Here is a 16494-nt window from a genome sequence, read left to right as displayed (position 1 = left end):
GGCAGCTCTGGTTCCATATTTGGTGGGGCACTGTAGCATTCCATCTCTGGAGAGTGAGGCAAAGCAGTAACAGGGGACCCAGAAGGCAGATCTCACTTCAGGAACAGCTCTAGCCTTGGGGAGTAAATGCACGGGGGGCAGCTCTGTCAGCTGGGATGAGCATTGGTATAGACTATGGGCGACAACTGTGGCAAAGGCTGCAGATAGTCCACAATGATTAGACATGGTGGGATTCTCCTGCTCTCCTTTTCCCTATGGGGTAAAGTGTCTCCTAGAAGGTCCCTCCTGGTGCCAAGCACTTGACTGGGGGATGTTGTGACACAGGCAGTATGTTTCCTGTACTTTTCTATGCAGCCATCCTCAATTGCTGATCCCTGAAGCATTTTTGGTGCTTCTTCTTTGTAGTTGAGAGCTCTCCCTGAAATATTTTGTCTCCTCCATGACAGAACAATAAACAAATCAATCATTAGAACCTCTCATCTCTCCATGTTGCTGACTTTACCTCTTTGTCTTTAACTACTGACAGTTATAATGTATCTTAGTGTTGGCTTTTTTTCAGTGCATCTTATTTGATACTCAATAGGCTTCCTGGATCTGAATGTCTATTTCTTTCCCTATGTTGGGGAAGTTTTTAGCCATTGTTTCTTTGAATAAGCTTTCTGGCCCTTTCTATCTCATCTCCTCTGGGGTCCCTAAAATGTGATTATTGTTCTGATTGATGTTGTCCCCTGAGTCCCCTAAGCTATCTTCACTCTTTTTGTTCTTTTTTCTTTTACTTTCTTTTTACTTTCTTATATTTTCTATCTCTTTTATCGAAAAAGAAAATTCTCACTTTGTTCATATACTGTTTTCTTGGTGTTGGTAAGGATCTTTATAACCATTATTTTGAACTCTTTATCAAGTAAATTACCTATCTCCATTTCATTAAGGTCTGTTTCTGGAGTTTTATCTTGTTCTTTTGTTTGGAACATATTTCTCTTTCTTCATTTTCCTTGATTCAGATTTATCTTATGCATTAGATAAAACAGCCTGCCTCTCCCAGTCTTTGTGACAGAGTTCTCACGTAGGACATAAACCTCATCGATCAGCCCAGCCTGAGTTCTTGGTTGTCTCTCAAGCCTTTGTGATTGTCCAAGCAGCCTTTATGTTCTTAGTGATTCCCAGTAGTTGAAGGTGTGCCAAGATCTGTCAGTGTCTCAAAGTGTGTAATTTCTGGTTGGGTGATGGTACATGTCATAGATCACATGGTACAACATGACAAAGATGTTTACAAAGTTACCACCTGGGGGGTGCGTTTTTAACCTATGACCGCTGTAGTGCTAGACTATAAATGCCAGTGTCTGCACACATGCACACACACACAAAATTCAGCCACTATAACTGCCAGAAAAATCTCTCCTCCAATCCTGTGGAACACATTCAGCTGGATATTATCTTGCTCCACCTTGTGGTCATTCGAGAATCACACAACCCAGACCACCTCTGCAAATACAACAGAATATGGCTTAGTCTGGAGATAATGTAATAGAATTGATACAGTGTTGTGTTTAATGTGTTTTAGTAAAAATCCTAGATGAGTAGTTCCTAAAATTTGATCTGATCAATTGATGCATAGCCCCAGAAACCCTGCAACTTTTACCCGATAATGAATCATCCTTTTCAACTGTTTTCATCTCACTTCTTAAAACAGACCAACAAAATCCTAACCCTCCACTTTCAATCTCCTGCTTCAGAATTTCTAACATTTTCACTAAAACTTCTACTGGTGAGCTGAACCCCATAAAGTACAAAGGATGATGGTAACAGGGGCTCACCAAGTTTCTGTGGGTCATCTAGCCCAAATAAAAATTGCCTTACTAATACAGAAGTTTTTTCTGTGGCATCCATTACAATCAACAGATAATTCCATTGTCCATGAGTTGACCATCCTCTCTTTGAATGTCTGGGCTGCTAGTACATCCCATTTCTTCATCCATAAAATGGGGGTGACAACAATAGTGGGTGCCTCTCACAATTGTTATAGAGACCAAGCATGATTTTAGATCAGTGTTAGGCTCACAGTGAGTCACCAGCACATGTTAGCTGGTATATGGGTAAACAGGGCTCAGTACAAGGTTTTGTCTTTTAGCCGGATTAGAAAAAACTAAATCGAGTCAGGGCTAGCTAGAGTGGGTGATTATAAAAATGACAGTTTGTGTAGATTTGATTGCATTCAAAAGACAAATAAAAATAATTTTGGGTTGTCCACATTCCTTCTTACCTTTGAATATAAGAGATCTTATTTTTAAGGACAGATTCTGTACGGGTATGTTTAGGACTGTGAATCAAAGAGAACATAGAACGTTCAGAAAAAGTACATATATAAGTTCACACTGGCCTGTACAACAATCATATACTGTTAGCAAGTTAAAACTGCTTGCTTATTACCTATAGCAAACTCTGGAGTTCCTGTGCTGGGATTTATTCCATGAAATGAATGTGTCATCTCTCCAATTTGGCATCAGTTTGTCTGCATTAGTACATATGAGACATTCATAAAACTCCTGAAGGGAAGATCATGTGTCTTGGCTGCCACCTTGTGGTTTTACATGTAGTACTGGCCCTCAGAAATCAAATATTTTATCCTACAACAACCCATTTCTAAGATGCACTAACAATTTGAGTGTGGCTTTTTCCCTAGCGTTATTAGAAATTCTCCTAGTTTCAAAGAGGATTATGAACATACAGTTTGAACAAGAAATCACTTTTGTTGTGGTATGCGCTGAGCATCTGGGGCTGTTTTCTCATCATCATCGAACCTATCTCTTCATAGAAAATGATTAGCATCACTGTGATCTCCGGGGAGGTAACCTGGCTCTCCCTGCTTCAGCTCCTAAACTCAAGCCAAGAGGAACCCCTCATCCAGTCTCCCAGTTCACAGCAGAGCCCCCGGCTGTGGTTTCATGTTGGCGACGGGAGGAGAGTCAGGAAAGAACAGCAGAAGCCCTGGGGCCAATCTGTCTGGCTGACGTGGGGCTCCGCCATTTAGTAATTAGCCGAACAATTCAGGCAAGTGACTTAACCCTGTGTAAAATCGGGGTAACAGTGCTTACCTGTTGCAGTTCCTATGCCTGTGTAAGAAACCACACAAAACGTAATGGCATCAAACAACCATTTATTAGGCTAATGGACTGATGAGTCAGGAATCTGGACAGAGCATAGCAGGGATGACTTACCTCTGGTCCCCATGACTGCAGCCTCAGCTGGAAGTTTCAGACTAGGAGCTGGAATCATCTGGAGGTTCTCTCATCCCATAGCTGGTGATTGATGGTGACTGTTGAGACCTTGGCTGGGGCTGTCAGCACTGACCCTAACACATGGCCTCTCCATGGGGCCCAGGGTTCTTTACAACATGCATCGAGAAAGAGACACAGAGAGAGAGACAGAGAGGGCAGAGGCCAAATCACCTTTTGTGACCTAGCCTTGTAAGTTACAGGGTGTCACTTTCTACTAGATTCTACTAGTCCTGGCAATCATAAAATTCTGCCCAGAGTCAAGAAGAGGGGAGATGACTGCCTATTCAGGGGCATAGCAAGGCTCTGGAAGAGTCTGTGGGAGCAGAAATACTGCTATGGCCACTTTCAGAAAATAAAATCAGCCACACTTCTCCAGAGGGAGGGTTCACTCACTGGAGGATGTAACTTCAAACAGTTGGTGGGTTAACTTGGTGTTAGTGATTGGTGCACTGCACAGGTTTAGAACCACATGGAACTGCCTCCCTGTGGCCAGCTTTTCCCTCCCATGAGGACCCACTCCAAGGATCTCTTTATATCTCAGACTCCAGCCCAAATGAAGGCAACCCCAGGCCAGAAGGAATTGGGGAGCGTGCTCTGACTCTGCCACTTCAACAAGGTATTCACACAATGGCCTGACACCTGTAGACCCAAGGTTAGTCCCTTTTTATATTTCCCTTGTATAGGATTTAAGAAGCTATGAGGCCTTATCTAACCAAGATTATATTCTTGTATAACTACAATTGTGCTTTTATAGCAAAAGATCTGCAAGAAAATGTTAAAACTTTTTAAAGCAATGGTAGGATTTGGGTGGTTCTAATTTTACTTTTTTTTAATGGAAGTATATTGTTCTGTCAAAACCATAAAGTACCTTTTTTAGAGAAAGTATTAAGGTGAAAAAACCTCTTAAGGGGCCCATCATTCATGAGGGTGCTTGGATGAGGCTGAAAAAGCAGGAAGATATCAGCTAGTAATCTTTTGGTTTCTGCTGAAGAGACTGGATTATCTCTTGTGAGCAGTGCCATGTGGATTAGAAACCACTTGCCTCCTTAGCACTGACTCACCAGTATCAGCGAAGTCCAGGAAAGCAGGCTTGGCTCATACACAGTTGCTGAGTCATGTGTATACGCCCCAGTGGCTACAGTTTCTTCAAACCTTCTATTATTTTAGTTGCAGAAGAAAAGGCTAACTTTATACCACATGCCAAGCACCATATGTAGATTTCACATGCAGTTTGAAATGTACCGATTGGCTGCAGTTAAGGCCAATCTGCAGGACTGAGCATCTTGACTGTCAAACTTCTGGGCAAGATCTAAATATAGATCACTAAAGTGACTATGTAGTCAGAAGTAAAATCGGAAGCCAAACTCACACCCTCAGAAACTGGCAGGCGGTGGTTTCTGGCATAAACCTCATCTTGTAGTGCAATCACTAGCAGGCAAGTCTCCCACACATGCTTGCTGTCACTTAGCTTAGTTGGCTGAGGAAGGCTGTCCCATCAGCGAATATGCCTGGGACCAAATCATGCTAAGTTTAAGCAATTCAAGCACCTACAAATGCAAGATTATCATTAAGAGTCATCCAGCATTAATTAATGACATTTCCTCAGCTTTCTAGAGACTTTTAAAAAATGGTAAATGAAGACCTGTAGCCAGCCTTAAACAGTACCCACCTCCAGCTTACCAGCTAAATCCCTGGCCTCTCACTCTTCCCATCAAGCATTCTTCTATTTACCTGTGCACCAGCAGTTTCCTCTTCAAAAATGCCTAATAACTAAATTAATCTTTAAAATGTATTTCAAAACACTGTCCCTAAATAGGCAATAAGCATTGAAAGGAAAATCTTCTACCTGTTTGCTGACTGTTTCCTTGTTACACTTTCTCTTCCTCCGACTAGGTTCAGAATACTTCTTCCTTTTACCGGAAAGGCTCGGCTGTAGAACAGGGCTCGACCAACTATGGCCCATGGGCCAAATCCAGCCTACTGCCTGTTTCTATAAAGTTTTAATAGAATACAGCCATGCCCATTTATTCGCATAGCACAGCCATCCCACTGGTTTCCATATTGTCTGTCTGCTCTTGCACTACAAGGGCAGAGCTGAATGGTTCCGAGAGAGAGCTCCAAAGCCCCAAATATTTACTGTCTAGTCCTGAAACGCTTTGCTGAGTTCTAATCTAGAATAGTTCCAGAAAAGATGTCGGCTCAACAGGAAAAAAAAATATTGCTGACTGAAAAAAAATGCAAGACACCAGAGTTTTGAGTTAAGTTTTATTTGGGGCAAAATGAGGACTCTAGCCTGGAATATAGCCTCTCAGATAGCTCTGAGGAACTGCTCCAAAGAGGTAGGGGGGAAACCCTGTATTTCATATGATTTTAGTGAAGAGGGGCACGTGCAGTCAAGCATTTTGGCAGACGCTTGCTGCTAGTCATAAGGAGCAGATGTCACCGTCAATGATTTTAGTGTTTTTCTAGGTATGAGGAGAACCAATAATTTGGACTCATAAAATCTTCTCCTGAAAATATCTGTCTGAAGGCCTGTTCTGCCAGTGTTTCCCAGAGCACAGAGTGCCTCATTCTTAATCTCCCCCATGAACTTCTGTCAGGGGGTGTTGGAGGTCAGTGGCTGCAGCAACTCATGATTTAATCCTTGTAGAGGCAATGGTAAATGCAAGTTTTAAGTCAGCAATATAAATTACTATCTTAATAGCAAAGGGCCTACTGTATAGCACAGGGAACTGTATTCAATTTCTTGTAATAACATATAATGGAAAATAATCTGAAAATAAAAAAATATATCTGTATGTATATATGTAACTGAATTGCTTTGCTGTACACCTAAAACTAACATTGTAAATCAACTACACTTCAATAAAAACTAAAATTAAATAAATTATTATCTTACAAAGGACTCACCTCTCCAGAGGCCACCTGGCCAGCTGTTAAGGATGCAAGGATGCAGGAAGAACTCAGAGGAGGACCACACTGAGAGGAGGCCAGGACTGGAGGAGGCCATGCTGGCAGAGACCCAAGTCCACTAGAGCAGCCGTGCCAGGACAGCGCCTGTGAGTTCTCCCAAACACAGACTGCATCCCCTTTCCCAGCTCACTCTCTCCCTTCCTGTGATAAAGTAAAAACCATTCAGTTTCACATTCCCTCCGATGAAGGGGCTGCATGAATATAAAGGACTAGAGCAACGTTTCCAATTGAAGGCTTTTATTTTTCTCACACTCATGCAAGCCAAAGTGGTTGACCCTTCCAGTCCTGGAGCCCCCTACCCTTCCCAGTGAGGAGAAACGTGCGTGCGCACTACACAGCTGGCTCAGAGAGCACCTAAGCCTTGGCAGCGGCCTTGTAGTGAGTCAGGGTGCGGGCAGAAGGGTCAGTGGCGTGGATCCACCGGGGCATCCAGTAATGGGGAAGCCAGTCAGCCCGGCCTGGGTAGTGGCGTTCAAAGATTTGCCGGTAGTAATACCCTTCTTTCGTTTTTGGAGTATTGAAGGGAAATTTCTGGGCTGCATTTGCCATCACTGCATCATCAACCTGTAAGAAGAAGAGCAGAGATGGTACTATGGTTTTTTAAACAGCAAGGAAATACTTGTATTCAATCTGGCTTCACAAAAGCAAAAAGACGTATGTATATGAAAAGGTATGACTGTAAATGTTTGAGAGAGAGAGATGCTTTGAATCACTTAGAAGATGTTAAAATACCCTAATGTGCATAGCTGCAGTGACTTTAAGGGAATATTCACAAGCATATTTCTTCTAAATGGTGGCTCACAGTTTTATTCATTTGTGCCTAATCATGTCTGGCAGCCAGCAGGTGCCCCCCAAAATGTGTAACTGAAGATCAGTGATGACTGAAGTCTCCTCTCTCTCAATTCTAGATGCTACTTTGTAATCCTACATGCTGCTTAATTCTTTAAAAATTCTGCTAAATTCTTAAAAAATTCTTATAAAAGAAGTATTGTTTACAGGGACTCTCTCCTACAGACAAATGAACAGCAATTACAATTCTGCATCCAAATTGTTCTATCCCAGAAAATACTTTTAAAGCCATTATACCTGATGTTCAATATACTCCTGTAAAATCTGAAACCAGGAATTCTTAACTGAGGTTATTCCATCACTGAAGGCTTCTTTAGGTCGCCAGAGAATCTCTTTAGGTATCAGATTGGAATCCTCAAACGTCTCTCTCAGAAGATGCTTTTCTATCCCGTTCTGACATAAAGACAAAAGAAGCATCCGTAGAAGTTCTCAATACCGCCAGTTTCAATGGACAATTTTTGTCTTGAATCGATTCACCTACCTTGGGGACTCTCATATCTGGTGGCAGAGACAAGTAATAGGAAGAAAATCGATGATCCAGGAAGGGGACTCTCAATTCAAGGCTTAAAAAGGAAAAGAAGAAAATCTGAATCAAAATGGACATTTAGTGCCTGTCAGTTGAGATTCTGAGTTAGAGTTTCCTAGGAATTCACCCAGCCTCTTAGTAACATTAAGACGATGAAGTTGTTTTTACAATCCCAACTAACTGTTCTGCGCTAATGCATGAACACAGAAACCTTCATTCGAAATAGTATGTATCACATCACCTAGAGAGTGAAACAAGCTGTTGGCCAATAATTACTTTTGCTTTCCCTTCTATAAATAAACATCTCAAAAAAGCAGAAAAAGAACCATGAGTGACCTGATCATTAAGAATGTACTGTGTCTAGATTTTTCTGACTCATAGTTTTTTCTAGGTGAGCTCATCTCTCGTCCTATTAACTATAATGCTAATCTGTGGTTACTCCCCTATCTGCTGTCCTAACCAGAGTCACCAGGATTCCGGAAATAGATCATGTGGTCTTTGATGAAACACTGTGGAACACTGGTTTACGTGGAAGGTAAATTATTAACCAATTAGTGGTAAAAATTTTTTAAATTTAGTTCATTCCCCAACCTCATATTTTATTGTTTTCTAATCTAAAAGTGATTTGATAGAAGCAACTGAAAGAGTTGATGGTGGTTGTTTAGTAAGAGTCTTCAATTCTCCAACATGACCAGCTTTTTTTAAAAAAAGTAAAAACTTTTTAGCCAACCGGAAATGATACCACAGAAACCTGTGTTATAATCTAATCAAGTCTCTAGAACCTCCACTGCTGTATCTCCACACATGGCAGGTGCTCAATATTTGCTACACCGAGGTGTCTAATATTTATTTCTCCTAAAAAGAGCTGCAAGTGCTTTCCCTCTCAGTTGCTCAGGTGTGAGTAGGATGTTATGCTTTAAAGACGGAAACTCCATCTAAAACCACCCATACGGTCCTCTCACCATTACAACAGCCCTCTGACTTAGCTTAATTCCTTTGCACTAACAGACAAGTTTCATTTTCTCTATACAAGTCATACTTGGCAACATACAGCCAACTGCAAAGAAAAAAAGTCGACCATGGAGCCTTTCCGTTTTCTGAGGTTATTTTACAATTACTTCCTAAAATATCGAGTTACCCATGGGCAGCAGTAGTTCGATCTGCACGGAGAACATCAAACAAGTAGAGTTCCTTCAGAAGCCTCTCACTCTCCTCCTCAGCTTTCTCAGGGGAAGGAGCCTATGTCACAAACAAAATGCTGAAGTTACAAATACACCCACAAGCTCTGCTTTGAGCGCACGAAATAGTTTTTATTTCTTACTTTCATATGTAACTCCAACTCTAAAGGTGGGTCAGACAAAAAGCTAAATAAATGCTTTCTGAAAGATGCCTTCCCTCACATCCAGACTGCTAATGTTAGAACAAATAAAATGGAAACACTTTGCAAGAACAAATAAAATGGACACACTTAGCAATAATCCTAAAACCACCTGAGACTACGAAATATCAGAAACGTGATTCTTATGCTTAACGAGCTTTAAAGAATGGAGATTATCTGACACTACTAAGACTTCTTTCTCCCCAAAAGAAATACCAAGCAGACATTACCGGATTTCCTCCTATGCCTCACAAGATATTCAGTGTTACTGTTCTACCGAAAAGGCAAATTACAGAAAATAGTCAAATAATTCATACTTTTCCTACCCTAGCACCAATTCCCTCCTTCTGAGAAGGCTTACCTTGTGAAAATATATGTAACCCTGAGTAAGTTCATCTGAACCTTCTCCAGAGAAGATCACCACGCTATCCGTGTTCTTCCGAATATATTTGGAAATTAAGTACATGCCTTAAAAAAAGAGACAGAAATCATTGTTAATGTCAACATAACCCTCTACCAAAAATGCCTTTCCTCTGGTTTCTGGGAACAACTGCAAGCTTTTCCTATTAGATTAGACTCTGTACTAGTATAAAGTAGTTTGCAAAAGAATGACCTTGTATCTACAAGCCATTTATATGTTCTTATCCAAAATTTGTACTGCTGTGATGAAACAGCCCCAAACCATTCCACAATTTTATATATAGGTTTTAAAATGTTAATGCTTACAGACCAAGAATGTCCATCTTAAAATTCTGCTAAACAATGCTAAAAAATGTTGCTGAACAGTGTTGCAAGTATCTTAAAATTCACACCTTTCATACCAGTATCACTATACAAAAGTAATAGAAGAGTTGGCATTTGGAGGTGGGGCAGGAATTAGGTTTATTTATTTTTTTAGTAGAGGTAGTGGGGATTGAACCTATGAATGCTAGGCATGCACTCTACCACTGAGCTATACCCTCCTCCAACAGTTGGCATTTTGTCAGCTTAATTTTAATCTAGGGTTTCTTTCCTCTGATACTCCTATCCACATTTCACACGCAGTTAAGAATATTATATCATTTAAAGATGCTGGTGGGTTCCTGCTCTACATTCCTACAAACTAGTATTTGTTCTTAACTGTCTTTTAGACCTAATACCTCACCCCAATGATAAATTAATCTCAGAAATACTGTACATCTGTTTATGTACGGTGGCCCTTTGGAGGGCCAGAAACTACTGTAATAGCTAAGATTTTTTTTTGCCCTTCAGGAACTAATTTTTGCTCCCTGTGGCAGGATGGGGGTCAGGGGGCAGTATCACTCCTGTGATACTACTACAAAGTTTAGAGCATGCGAATGCATACTCGAAACTCTGCAATGGAGGCCTGTCAGATGCTGAGCTCCTTAAAAGAGAGGCACATCTAAGCCAGTAGCACATTAGAGGCCCAGCAACATGAGATCAGTCTGACTTGGTGTATACTTCTGATTGCAGTATGTGTCCACAGGGTCAAACTAGTAATGCTTGCTGGGCAATAATGATTTCTGTGTGATATGTGATATGATGGAATATTTACCAAGATATATCTAAAATGAGTACTCCTTACATAAAATTAGTCACAACATAGACTTATTTCCCTATATAGCCCAAGAAACTTTTATACAGAGAAACTGGGGCAAAGGGGGTGCAGAAAATACATATATACAGTAATAGCATAAATGTGGACGTTTAACTATGTATTTAATGTTCCTCTCACTCCGAGAGATTTCAGGAATTCTTAAATGGTCTTCTCTTCAACAACTGCTGACATAGGAATTTTATTTGCATTCAGTCTTAAGTAGTGTTTTTTAAACTACTGCTTGAAATAACATTTTTTAAACCTTATGATTTTTCAGTATTAAAAATCTTAGTATCACAAAATACCTTACCTACTGAAGCACGGACTGTTGTAATGTCATAAGTTTCCAAGGAAAATATGACTTCATCCAGAACCTGAATGCCTTCCTCAGAGTTAAAGAGGACTTCGTGGTGTTCGCTCCCAATATGGTTTGCCACCTGATTATATAAAGATATATCCACATACTTGTTACTTAAAGAAAAGAACTACTCTTGAAAATGAAACAGGACAGTAGTTCACAACATATTATAAATTAACAATGGTGGAAAACAAACAAGACTAAATAAGAGGAAATGATGCTGTAGGCCACCACAATAAGGGGAAATGATTCTCGAGGCCACGATGTCTGAGCCCCACATAGTCAGGCTCCCTTGACTCCCTCCCCCAGTGCCTTCCCTCCACTGACCACAAGAGGCAGATCTCCCATCAGCTTTGCCCACTCCAAGACTTCACCCTTACAAGCGTGCCCCCACTCCCCACACACAATTATGTTACTTCCTCTTGGTCCTCCTGCAATGCCTAACTTTACATCCAGGATGTTTCTCCTAAGCTAAATGCCCCCTCTCCTCATTCTGTTTCCTCTGGCTGTTGTGGATCCATTTAGCATTTGTCAGCTTGCTTTAGGACCGCTCTCTTGCTCTTTGTCATCCATTCTTTGCAAGTTTCTCCAGAGTGGGAACGAGGTCTCCTGCACATTGAAGGTGTACCAGGTCCCCTCTGCCCACAGTCCTAAACATAGCACTTTATTAAAAAGAAAAAAAAAGAACAATAACGGCTAACATTCTCTAATTACTAATACATGCTAGGTTCTGTCCTTCTCACCTCATGTGAATTATGTAACTTCCACCTCCACACTGTCCCACAGTGGACACCATTACTCCCATTACATAAGTGAGGAATTGCACAGTAGAGCTAGGTTTTGAAGCCAGAAGTCAGGTTCCGAAGCCAGCAGTCAGGTTCCAAAGCCTGTAGCCTTAACCACTACATCTGCTCTTACTCTCCAAAGGGCAGAATTATCATCATAGAGTACTTGTGAGGATTGAAAGAGCCACAGTAGATAAAAGTACCCAGAACACAGTGTACAATATAATTCATATTCAAGAGGCATGTCATTTCATTCTAATATGTTTAATTGAAAACAATTACCTGAGTCAATACAGCAGCAAAGTATAAAACCATCGATTATTAACTTAATTTTCATTCTAATAATAGGTCTGTCTAACTATATAACAGGCAGAGACAGTGTCTTACCTTCCTAGCAGCTAGTAAATCGGGACTGTCTTCCATGCCGATTGCAAATGTCTGCAGAGGGTAATGTATTTGGGCCTCTTTTAGGTGCTTCAACAGGGTGGCAGCAACTAAACTGGAATCCAAACCCCCTACGAGTGAGACAGGAAGTATAGCGGTTACGTGCCTTACGTAGGAGGGACAAATACGACTGACATTCCTATGAAGCACAAAGGCTAGAGTTTCACCATTTAAAATCCTCAAGTTTTGTAAACTGAAAATTAACTTCAATAAGAAAAATCTAACATTCAACCTGTGATAATGGTAACAAACAGTATTTGAATTGGTTAAAATCACTACACACACTACATGCATTCTAGAACTTGAACCAAGATAGTGAAGGAGGACGTGGAATATTCTGATGAATGTTTACCAGCTCAGTCACACCTATATAATTAGAGTATAACTTTAAGTTGCTGTGTTACAATAAAAGTTAAAAGCAACTTACATAAAACTTTTTCATCCTATAATAAAGATTAAATCCTACAGTAAGTTTTCTACTGTCAAAACCTCTAGGATAGCAATAAATCATTTAACTTAAGTGTGCACTAACTATAACCAGGTCTTCTAAGTGACTTCACCTGATAAAAGGCAGCCAATTCTTCTGTCCGTCATCAAACGTTTCTTAATGGCATTGTCAAAAAGGATCCGGAGGTTGGTCTTCACAGTTTCTATCTCAAAACCTATTAACACGTACAGTAAACAAAACAGCTGCAGAAAAGCCTGAATAATTTACTGAACCAGGTAGGCAACCATCTACATCTATTGTGATGGCATCTGCCCCATAGTGGACTTGGCCAAATCTCAATGTGTCACCCTCAAATTAAAAAGGAAACAGAGCTTCAAACTGAAATGATTCCAACAATGGGAGAGTCTACTTCTCCTCCGGGGAAGAGAGGTGGGGAACAGGTGGGTGGGTCTGCTTTCTTACCTGGGAAGAGTTTCTCCACGCTGTCATAGAGGGCGTGCAGAGGCTCATCTCTACAGTGATGATGTTTAACCATTTCCACTGACGCAACTTTGCCATTTGGCTTTAAATCCAGAACTTCATAGTGTCCTGGGAGGAAAGGCTCCACTTTTAAAAAAGGAGTCATGGAGTGCTTCAAGTTAACAAGACCTACAAATTTAAAACAATAACTTCATTCAAATTAGGATAGTACTTTACTGTCACTTTCATGATTAGTTAATATCCTCTAAATTCCTATTTTGTTTCCCTTTTTAATACAAATACATGTCTATTATATAAGCAAAAGAGGAAAAATACAATCATCCAAAACTCTAGCATCTACTTACCAGAAAGATAACACTGGTCCAGACAGGCATGGCAAAATCACACTGATTTCTACTAATTCAAAGCAATAGAAAAAACTCCAGTATTCAATTTTGTCTCCCTAGCTGGAATTTGATCAAAAAAAAAAAAAACAAAAACAAAAAAAACCCACTTTTTTCTTTACTCAAGTAAGTAAACATAAAAAAAAGAAAAGCAAGGTATATTTATTAAACAAAGAGATGGACCTGAAGCTGTTAATTTTATTATATCCTTGTAGTCACTTGTCATCACTGAGGTATTTTAAGAAAAACAGCCATGGTTCCCATTCCTTTAACAAGCAAAATGATCCACATTAGGTACTTTAAAGTCAGATGTTAAGATGTCAGACATCTACCCCTTAACTATTTTTTATACACCATGTGTGAGTTAAACAGTATCATTTAAATTTCTTCAGTAATTTCTCACAGGAAATAACCAAACAGACATCATCATGACCTTTGATTTAAAACATCAGTGTTTTATTGTAAATAGTATCAGTATATCTACACAGAATACTTAATTATGATTTATGATGTGAGTTTGTTCACCCAGTAATCTGTTGTGTAGTGTTGAATTCAAGAGCAGGCAAGACCCAGCTCCTATCACTAGCTAGCAGACCTCAGTGAGCCATGCAGCCCATGTAGGGGACGAGGACTAATTACAAGGTTTTAAGCAGGAAGAACTTTCCAATTTTGCTAGATCTTCTTTCATTTCTTTCAACAATGTTTTATAGTTTTCAGCGTACAGTTTTGTACTTCTTGTTAAATTTATTCCTAAGAATTTTATTCTTTTTGATGCTATTTGTACAACACAGTGTAAACCATGTGACCCAGAAAGTCCACTCCTAGGTATACACCTAAGAGAAATGAAAACACACAAAAACTTGTACACAAATATGTAAAGCAGCACTATTTGTAAGAGCCAAACAGGGGAACAACTCAACTGTCCATCAACTGACAAAAGGATAAACCAGTGGATAAACAGAATGTGGTATATCTATGTAATGGAGTATCTTTTGACCATAAAAAAGTTAGTAAATAGAAATAAATACTGATAGATGTTACAACACAGAAGAACCTTGAAAACATTTATGCCAAGTGAAAGAAGTCAGTCACAAAAGACCACATATGATATGATTCCCTTCTTATGAAATGCCCAGAATAGGGAAATCCATAGAGACTGAAATCAGACTGGTGGTTGGCTGGGACTGGGGTGGAGGTGACGGGAGGACAGTAAGTTGAATGGCTGATGGATATGGAGGGGATGGAGAGAGACACTGAAGAGTACAGGGTTTCTTTTCAAGATAATAAAAAAATTCTAAAACTGATGGCAAAGTTGGTTGCAGAGACCTATGAATATACTAAAAACTACTTAATTGTATACTTTAAAGGAGTGTATTGTATGGTATGTAAATGACACATCAATAAAGCTGTTTAAAAAGTGCTAAATAAACATGTGCTTGTGCGACAGCCATAGTACAGGATCACAGTGCAATAATCACAGGGCTGACCAACTCTGTCCTTACAGTATGACCTAGGAAAACTGGAAAATACACACGAGATCAGACCAGATGCAGACTTACCAGCACAGTAAAAATTAAATGACTACTACAGATTTATCCTCTAAGGATTACAGAATTTAATTGCTAAAAAAGTAGAGTCCAACTCCTTGGTTTAAAAAAAAAAAAGCCTCAGAAGTCCATGACTGACATAGCCATTTTTAAAGCTTTGGGCAGCCCACCACAAATCATAAATGCTGGAGAAGCTGTGGAGAAAAGGGAACCCTCCTACACTGCTGGTGGGAGTGCAGTTTGGTGCAGCCATTAGGGAAAACAGTACGGATATTCCTCAAAAGACTAGAAATAGACTTACCATATGACCCATTAATCCTGCTCCTGGGCATATATCCAGAAGGAACTCTAATTCAAAAAGACACCCGCACCCCCATGTTCATAGCACTATTTACAATAGTCAAGTCATGGAAACAGCCTAAATGTCCAATGACAAATGACTGGATAAAGAAGATGTGGTATATTTATACAATGGAATACTACTCAGCCGTAAAAATGACACCATAATTCCATTTGCAGCAACATGGATGTCCCTAGAGAATATCATTCTAAGTGAACTAAGCCAGAAAGAGAAAGAAAAATACCGTATGATATCACTCATATGTGGAATCTAAAAAAAAAAAAAAAAAAGATGACAACAAATGAACTTAGATATAAAACAGAAACAGACTCACAGACACAGAATACAAACTTGTGGTTGCCAGAGGGGAGAGAAGGGAGAAGGGACAGACTGGGAGTTCGAAATTTGTAGATACTGACAGGTATATATAGAATAGATAAACAAGTTTATACTGTATAGCACAGGGAAATAGATACAAGATCTTTTGGTAGCTCACAGTGAAAAAAGAATGTGAAAATGAATATATGTATATTCATGTATGACTGACAAATTGTGCTCTACACCAGAAATTGACACAAGATTGTAGAGTGACTATAACTCAACAAAATAAAAAAAAAAAATAAAAAAAACTTTGGACAGCCCAATTTGTAAATAGGGATTGGATTTGTAAATATGATGTAGAAAACACAAAATCAGGACAATAATGAAAATCTATAGATAAATTCTATCATTACCTTTAGCTTCTGAACACACGGCCAAAAATCCATCTTCTGTCATGGCTTTAAACAGAGGTCTGACTCCATAGGTATCTCTGCCCAAGAACACTTTCTTATTGGCAGTATCCAGTAAAATAAATGCAAACACCCCATCCAACATACAAATTGTTTGCTCAATTCCTCCTTTGTCATAAAGATGAAGGATTATCTCACCATCCACTTTGGTCTGGTATTCAAATTCAAAATGGTGTTGCAGCTTAAGGAAATAATAGCAAAACAAAAATGTTAGAATCCTTGTACATTCACTAAATTTTTTATTGCAAAGTTGCTTCAGTATTTCTGTGCTCTATAATCATTTCATGCACTCTGGTGATTTAGAAGAATCATGGCATTAT

The 16494-nt window shown here is 39.6% G+C and overlaps 1 protein-coding gene across 3 annotated transcripts in view; it reads right to left on the bottom strand.

Moving 5' to 3' along the window:
* Positions 1-6468: 6468 nt before the first annotated feature.
* Positions 6469-16494, bottom strand: part of ASNS (asparagine synthetase (glutamine-hydrolyzing)) — a 120907-nt gene continuing 110881 nt past the window's right edge. For 2 of the 3 annotated variants that reach the window (XM_045508608.2, XM_010972268.3), the window contains 10 exons: positions 16118-16355; positions 13096-13281; positions 12746-12847; positions 12129-12256; positions 10909-11035; positions 9363-9469; positions 8762-8862; positions 7579-7660; positions 7335-7490; positions 6469-6812 (listed from right to left, as the gene is read on the bottom strand). In XM_045508608.2, coding sequence (XP_045364564.1) covers positions 6603-6812; positions 7335-7490; positions 7579-7660; positions 8762-8862; positions 9363-9469; positions 10909-11035; positions 12129-12256; positions 12746-12847; positions 13096-13281; positions 16118-16355 — 1437 coding nt within the window. In that variant the 3' untranslated portion in view covers positions 6469-6602. The remainder of the gene's footprint in view (positions 6813-7334; positions 7491-7578; positions 7661-8761; positions 8863-9362; positions 9470-10908; positions 11036-12128; positions 12257-12745; positions 12848-13095; positions 13282-16117; positions 16356-16494) is intronic. The other variant, XM_010972283.3, reaches the window with a different exon arrangement.

This window comes from Camelus bactrianus, chromosome 7 (genome assembly GCF_048773025.1).
Source record: "Camelus bactrianus isolate YW-2024 breed Bactrian camel chromosome 7, ASM4877302v1, whole genome shotgun sequence".
Lineage (NCBI taxonomy): Eukaryota > Metazoa > Chordata > Mammalia > Artiodactyla > Camelidae > Camelus > Camelus bactrianus.
Note: the sequence above shows the minus strand (reverse complement) of the source record. Positions and strands in the feature narration are given on the sequence as shown.